The 8,247-nt window shown below is 42.6% G+C and overlaps 1 protein-coding gene across 1 annotated transcript; it reads right to left on the reverse strand.

The window, feature by feature from the left end:
• Positions 1–438: 438 nt before the first annotated feature.
• IFNG (interferon gamma) lies at positions 439–7,465 on the reverse strand. The gene is made up of 4 exons (XM_082239907.1): positions 7,277–7,465; positions 4,680–4,754; positions 3,680–3,865; positions 439–891 (listed from the first exon to the last, which is right to left on the reverse strand). The coding sequence occupies exons 1-4, from the start codon at positions 7,394–7,396 to the stop codon at positions 742–744; spliced, it is 531 nt and encodes a 176-aa protein (XP_082096033.1). The 5' UTR covers positions 7,397–7,465; the 3' UTR covers positions 439–741.
• Between the last annotated feature and the right edge of the window lie 782 nt (positions 7,466–8,247).

An 8,247-nucleotide genomic window follows, 5' to 3' on the forward strand; every position in this document is an offset into this window, starting at 1 on the left:
CAGGGATGTGCTGCACAGAGAGCTGGCTTCAGGCCCATTGGCTGACTAACTCTGCGTTACAAACATGACATGAAGGCTGACAATATCAGCCCTGCCATCAACTCTATTCACAATCAGCCTTGGACAGAAAGACTTGAATTAAAATATAAGCATGGGGATGGATGTCCTTATTTTCAGTTCTTCCCGTGATTCCTTATGAGCAGAAGGGCTCCCTCTGGCTCAGACTCCCACCCCACTTGCAAAGACGTCCTTCTCACTGCCCTGATGGGGCAGCTCTGCACACCCAAGGAGATGGCTGTGGAGAATTGCCTCTGCCACCGAAGTGAACATGGAAGCCCATTTCCCAATGGGGAAGCAATAATAAAACTAATTTCTTTCTCCAGTCTCTTTGTGATCCTCAGTTGCCAAAACAACAACAACAACAACAACACTTGACACTTTGGAAACAGAATAATATTTTCTTTAATTAAATAATTTATATGCACTCCATGGAAGATGCCAAGTAAACTCTGGACAGGTTCTAACTGACCCTGTTAACAAATATCAGAAGATAAATAGGAATTCAGTTCTATTAATTTATTACATAACATGAATTATAAATACTTCAAATCAGATGCTGATTTGTGTGTGTGTTTTTTTTTTTTACAAAATTGGCATTTATAAATAATTATTTTAAACTGTTAAATATAAATAAATAGTTTTTTATATATATTAAAAGGAGCTCTCTGTAGAAAAACAAGGCTAGCCTCTGGGATTTGGTTTGTATCGCATCGGGACGCTGGGGTTGTGCCTTCGACTTCTCCTCTTTCTTTTAACTTCCTCTTTGTTCACCTCCAACATGACGTCGTAAAATTCAGTGATTGCCTTGCGCTGGATTTTCACATTATCCATCTGATTAAAATGACAAAAATGCATTAGCTTAACAGTTCGCAGGGAATTATGCTCCGTATATATTTACTGGAGAAATGGCACTTTAAAAAAATAATGTAATAACATTCCAGAAAGCCTGTGAATGGCAGAAAGACAAACTCAAATGCCAACAATGCAAATATGGAGCTCCCTTGTTTGTAAGCCCCTTCTCAGTCATTTCAGTCAAATAATAATAACACAATCTAAGAAAGCAAAATAATTATGCATCGTTCGTAGGGTCCCATCACCCTCACGGAAATGAAGGGGACAAATGCAAATACAGTGGTACCTCAGGTTAAGTACTTAATTCGTTCCGGAGGTCCGTACTTAACCTGAAACTGTTCTTAACCTGAAGCACCACTTTAGCTAATGGGGCCCCCTGCTGCCGCTGCACCGCCGGAGCACGATTTCTGTTCTCATCCTGAAGCAAAGTTCTTAACCTGAAGCACTATTTCTGGGTTAGTGGGGTCTGTAACCTGAAGCGTATGTAACCTGAAGCGTATGTAACCCGAGGTACCACTGTACACAATAGAGTAATACATGTGAATTATTGAATAGGGGTCAATGACCTACCCTTTATTATTTGTCTGGGTTTTACTCCTCCCTTCCTCTATAACAGGGGCGGCCAATATGGTGCTCTACAGATCCCATCAGCCCCAGTGAGCAATGGGGCAGGGATAATGGGAGTTGTAGTCCAGCAACATCTGGAAGGCATCACATTGGCTATCCCAAGGTGGCATGCAGGGCCCCTCCCCCACCGTTTTCCCCAAGATAGGAAGGCGTATGAGGCAGTAGCTGGCCCAAAGTCCAGTAATTATTATGGCTGAGCAGAAATGTCACCCTAGATCTAAGCAGTCTAATTCCAACATACCACTCATTAAATGACATTGACTGGTCACCCCCCCCCCCCCACAACTTGATTGACAATATCCTTGTAGCATTTAACAATGAAGACAACAACACTGTCTGTTTGTGAAACCAGCTAGAAAACACTGACTGGCTAGAAAACATGATTTAACTTCCTGTGGACCCATGACTGGTACCAAATAAAAATCTGGACTTGCTTAGCTTTCAATGCCTACTTATGCAAGGGATATACTGTATTTTTCTGTCTATAAGACGCCCCATGTATAAGATGCCCCCTATTTTGGGGGACTTGCCAATCTACTCTCGGCACTATCCATGTATAAAACGCCCCCTAATTTTTGACATTGTTTTTTAGGGGGGGGACCTAGTCTTATACACAGAAAAGTACGGTAATTCCTCATTTCATGCTCCTTTCATGTAGCATCTACTTCCTCCCCCCAACACCAGTCAGACTTACGAGGGTTGCCATGTGTCCTCTTTTTCTAGGACACGTCCTCTTTTTCAGGGCTAAAATTTCTGTCCGGGTGGATTTTCTAAATTTGCCAAAATCTCCCTGGCTATACTTTCTGGGTGAGACATAGACATAACTGGTGGCTGAGGACTTGCTTTCCTCTTCTCTTCTCTTCTCCTGCTCCCCTCAGCAATATATCACAGCTTCTATAGCCTACATATAGTAGGAGTATTTAAAATGAAAGTCGTCACAGCATCCTCTTTTTTGCTCTTCAAAATATGACAACCCAACTTGAGCAGTACTAAGAATTACATGGTGGGGCTTTCTGTGATGAACCAGAAGTTGAGCGGGCCTGGGCTTGATGAGCACGTGGAGTGAAAACTGCCTGGCTACAGCTTTGTTTGCCTAACTGAGCTATTTTCGAGGAAGGTCAAGTTAACTTTTTTAATAAATACATTATGTGCAAACATCAGCACTGCTACGTTCACCCACAGATTCTGACTTTGACCTGTGTGGCAACCCTGCTGTGGTCAGACTTGACCTCAGGTGAATATCCTCATGTTCCCTATTGTTTCAAATTATCTGGTAACATATAATTGTGTGATGAGCTGCATTGCATTCCTAATAGATGGTAAGAAACGCCTGTGTTTTTCAATGTGACGTTATTGGTGGCAGAGGAGATTTTCCGAATGCAATGCATCAGCAAGACTGTTGGCCCAAACCATTGACCTGTTGAAGCTTCTGCCCAAAGATTCCTTTAGTCCAGCATCCTGGTTTCCACAGGGGCGAACCATTGGCTTCAATGAAGTCCACAAGTAGGACATGAAGGCAGTGGGGTTCCCCCACTTTCTAAACTAAAAAAACCAATTTTTAAATACACTTTCCCCATAGGAAAAGTTCTCCAATCCCTTGAATGTTTTAATTGCCCTTTTCTGCACATTTCCCGTTCACAGAATAACCTTCTTAGAAGTGGTGGCCAGAACTCTATACAGTGGGTGGAGCTACACTCATGGTTTTTAACATGAAGGAAGGGTTTTGATAACTATATGGGCACATGACATCCTACTTTGAACGTTTGTGATGCGTTATTAAAATGTGACACCAGAGGGTGTTACAGAAAATCCACCAAGACCACCCACCATGTATGATCTAGTTGAGATGCCTCATTGCTGGGATTGGACCAAGTGACCTTCAGAGTCCCTTCCAAATCTACATTCTATGATTCTATGACCAACATCTCTTTCCTTTTTAGTCACTACCACTTCACAGCACACCCATCCTCCTTTGGGAGGAAGGGCAGGATATAAATTTAATGATTTAATTAATTGATTGATTGATCCCAGTGTGTAACCCATCAGTCCATCCTTCAATAGCATAGAGTGAGCCACATATCCCTCAGATAGACAGACGTTATATTCAGTGACATAAGCAAAAGGAAGAATGCAATGTTACCGGAAGTTTTGCTATCTCAATTAGATCTTTTGCTTTTTTCAAGCTTTCGCTGTAACTCTCTTTATAGACTTGCAGGACTTCTACCAAACTCCTGACGTCCTTTGGATTTTGAGTGCTGTTCAGATTAGTCAACAGGTCCCAGTATTTGGAAATCATCTGAGCGAGCAAGATCTTTCTTTCATGGGCCTGCCAGAAAACCAGCCCCAAAGAGAGAGAGAGAGAATGGATTAGTAACATTTCCCAATAACAGAAATATGGAAAATTATTACATAACATTTATCTCCTGTTCTTCCTTCCAAAATTGCCCAGGGCACCAAACAAGGCACTAAGATGATACAATTAAAAATAAAACAAATAAAAGCATTTGAAAACTTTAAGGGCATCTCAAAACTTATTAAAATATTAAGAGCCCCTAAAAACATTGACAATCAATAACATATCTTCAGATGTACTAAGGTCAAGGTTTCCAGGAACTGTATCTGGAATGTTCTTAAATTCCTTCTGAATGTTAATAATGAAGGCCCTCAGAACTTTCAAGCAACCAGATTTTCTTACGACCATTGTTGGCATTAGTGTTGTTATAGCTTGAGTCAGCCATTTGGCAAAAGCCAAAGCAGTGGTGAGCTCCCTTTTGAAACAAGAACGGCTTCTTGAGGGTTTCTCCTGATAGCGCCAGAAGCACTCCAGTAAAAGTGATAGATTTCCACCTTTCACTTTTAGTTTACTTATCTCATTATGAAAGAGAATGTAAACAGTATGCCTGATCTACAAAGCTGTCTGGTGATATTGTCTAGCCTTCCTCAATCTGGGGGCTTCTGGGAGTTGTAGTTCAAGAAATCTGGAGGGCACTGGGTTAGAGAATGGTGATATAGTCCATGTGAGGGTGGAGTGGAGAGTTAATAGTCCGAGGGCAACTGCTAGGCAGCAACTGCCATTTCACGTCAGGTGATTGGTGTTGTACGAAACCTGTCCAAATATTTACACAAACTGAGACAATTACCTGTGACCATAGAGCGTTCTTCAGATGAGTCCTGAAAATAGCGCCACCCTCGGCAACATCAGGCTGACTGGTGTTCTGCAATACAAAACGCAAATGTCTCAACCAAACATGTAGCATTATTCAGTCTGGGCCATGAACATTCAGGCTCAGCTCCAGCATTTTTCCTCCTTAGTCACATGGCTGAGGCCCAGATGTACGGCTCATATCCACCATGGGTGCCAACTTGAATAAAATATTGGGGGGGGGCACAGGCAACACATGATCACCCACATGATATGGTGCACACACACCATTTGAATGGCATACATGCCTATCAACTTTGGGAATCCCGGCCCCCTCAAATATTTTATTGGGGGGGATGACGACCCCTCGGTCCCTAGGAGTTGACTGCTATGGTATCTACAGAAGCAGTGTATTAGACATGCCCCCTCCCTGTTGAACATTCAGGCGCCTACTGAAGACTTGTTTTATTTCAGCAGGCATTTCAACAAAATTCTGATTTCATCATTTTAACATCATCATCATCATCATCATCATCATTATTATTATTAAACTACTTGTACACTGCTTTGAGATTCTTGTAATTAAGACTGTTGTAATTAAGTGGCATTTAAATTGTCCCCCTGCCCCAGGTTTGAATCATCTGATTCACTTCAAAGATAACTTTAAAGCAAATTTCCTCAGCAGGGCTGGACTTATAGGTTTCAGGTTAGAAAGACTGTGTATACTCTGCTTTCACTTCCACGTACACCCCAGATCTTTACCCAGGAGCAGTCTCCCCTCTCCTGATGCCTTCTAAATGTTTTGGACAACAGTCCCCATAATTTTGCTCATTGCCCATGCTTAATAATAATAATAATAATACCCCTCCCATCTGACTGGGTTGCCCCAGCCACTCTGGGTGGCTTCCAACATTGTAGTCTGAAACATCTGGAGAAGGTTAGCTTAGTGAGTACTGCCCTAGAGCAACAAACACATTCTGTCGGACTAAATGTGCATGAGTTATTTTCACTTGAATATCTTCTACATTTAACACATAAATTCACCAAACTGACAATCTTCCTTCTTTTTTTAAGTACCGTGTGTCTCAGCCAAGATGGACACCTATTATAACGTTATAAAACTTGAATAACAGAACTGACAAGCTTGTATCGACCGCTGTGGAGAGATGCTCGACCAAACAGAGGGTAAAGGTGTGACAGGCAATACATTTACAACGGGCTCCAAGTCAGGAGAGAGCAAGTACGAAGAAGGAGCGGTAGCCAAAGAGTCAAGAGCTTAGACTATGGTGAGGCTTGTCACAGCAACATAGAAGGAAGGAAAAGGCAGCAACTCTGAGGTTTGCTATCCCGAGTGAGTCAAGAAGAGGAGGAAAGGAGAGGCGACCGATGTAACTGAAGAAAGAGGGATTAATGGGGAAGCAAAACTGCTTAGATAAGCAGATCTCAGGAGGGATTTGAGGATGGGAAAGGCTCTAAACTCATCTGAATGGAGAGATCACCAGTCGACATCTCCCCAAAGGCACAAGAATCCCTCGGGTTTTGAAGGCCCTTGGGATCCATAATGGGGAGGGGGAACCCTCACACGGATATATATGCACCCTGGACTTTATGGGGAGGGGCACATTTTAAATTAAATAAGCAATAAAAGCAGCAGCAGCAACAACCATCATAATTAATATAATATTTAGAAAAATATATTCCCATGAGGAATTCAGTTTTGCATTGTTTAACGTCACAGTGAAAAGCACTCGATAGATATGAAGCTGTGCTAAGAAAGCTGTTGTGATTATCTTGGGCTAGTCATAGGAGAGGTGACTGGTTCTTTGAGGGCTGAAGGAATGAAATATGTTTTGGGCGGCAAGTGACTGGTTGTGCTCGCCCACTCCATCTAAAGGTAAAGGTACCCCTGCCCGAACGGGCCAGTCTTGACAGACTGTGGGGTTTGTGCGCCCATCTCACATCTATTGGCCGGGGGCCAGCGCTGTCCGGGGACACTTCCGGGTCACGTGGCCAGCGTGACATCGCTGCTCTGGCGAGCCAGAGCCGCACACGGAACGCCGTTTACCTTCCCGCTTGGTAAGCGGTACCTATTTATCTACTTGCCCCCGGGGGTGCTTTCGAACTGCTAGGTGGGCAGGCGCTGGGACCGAGCAGCGGGAGCGCACCCTGCTGCGGGGATTCGAACCGCCGACCTTTCGATCGGCAAGCCCTAGGCGTTGAGGCTTTAGCCCACAGCGCCACCCGCGTCCCCTCCATCTAGTCGATTCCTATTCCTGAACGATTCATTATAAAGAAAACCACACATAGATTTGTACCAGCTGTACATGTCAGGCTGATGACTGATACTAAATTGTCTGGTCTTATAAAACACCGAGGATATTTCACATTCTCTTGTGAAGGCAATGGAAGAAACTTCCCTGCAACTTTACAAGAATCACCAAAATCGGTAAAATACAAAAAGATTACAAAATGAATGACACATAGTGTCATAAAACCAGGTCTTAGCTCTCTGCCCAAGAATATTGGCCTCCTCAAATAAACCAGAGTATAGGCAAATGAAGAAAAGACAATAAGATTATCAGAAGTTATACTTACAAATTCTCTCTGCAGCTTGCTTATATGTTCTTTCATGCTTTCAAAAAGTGGCCCAGAGGGGACATGTCCATCAGAATAACTAATAGCCAGAAAGAGGAACAGGCAAATCTTCCAAACCATGGTTCTTGACTCAAAATGGAAATGCTGCTTTGTTATATGTTTGGATGTCAGCCCCACTGGAGTAGACTAACTTGGTTGTCAACGGCACTTTCCAGTTTGATCTTAGCCACTCTGGGTGGTGATATTTATACCTGGCCGCTGAACATTTTTATGCACTTTTCACACATTTCAGGAGATGGTGTTAGATAGGAGGCGTGTCTGGTGTTTATTAATAGGCTTGGTTTGTGGGATTGTAGTGTTTAAAGTTTCCTTTAAATGACTAGGTTCCCCATGATGAATGATTAGCTACGTGTCCAACCTATGGTTCTTCAAGGATCCCTCGAAAGCGTGCCCACACCACCAAGAGGACACAGGAGAATTTCCACATCAGCCCCCACCCCATTTTAAAGGAAACCCTATGCACACTACCCTGAAACTGCTTTAAAACTTTGTGGTGAGGGGACGAGCAAGACAGGAAATTCAGATTCAAAGTGTAATATTGCAAAGCGTATGTGTTAGTGACTCAGATGTGCAATTTTTTTGCAAACCATCAGAAAACAAAGAAACAATTGCATATGGTTAATGGGTCATTTTGACAGGCATGTCACTTGTCTTCCTTTTTTTTTAGTATTGATTAATGCTGCACTCATCATTATTAAAAGATAAGACCAAAAAGATAATTATTATCAAAAGAAAATACCAAAAAGGATATATCTGCCTTTCATCTCTGCCTTATGGATGATAAAAAATAATTATCATAGGGTTCTTTCCAAAGTCCATTATATCAATATTCCATCTTCACAAGGATTTCTGCTTGTGCAATGAAACATTCTCCCCCTCTTATCTCCCCACACTCCCCCTAATTCTGTTCT

The sequence above is a fragment of the Podarcis vaucheri genome (assembly GCF_965113315.1).
Source record: "Podarcis vaucheri genome assembly, chromosome: 10".
NCBI classification, from domain to species: Eukaryota; Metazoa; Chordata; class Lepidosauria; order Squamata; family Lacertidae; genus Podarcis; species Podarcis vaucheri.

Coding starts and splice junctions, on each gene's coding strand:
- IFNG (XM_082239907.1), bottom strand. CDS start 7,396: ATGGTTTGGAAGATTTGCCTGTTCCTCTTTCTGGCTATTAGTTATTCT. Junction 4,755..7,276: donor GCAAGCTGCAGAGAGAATTT/GTAAGTATAACT, acceptor TTTGTATTGCAG/AACACCAGTCAGCCTGATGT. Junction 892..3,679: donor TTGAGATAGCAAAACTTCCG/GTAACATTGCAT, acceptor CATTTTAATCAG/ATGGATAATGTGAAAATCCA.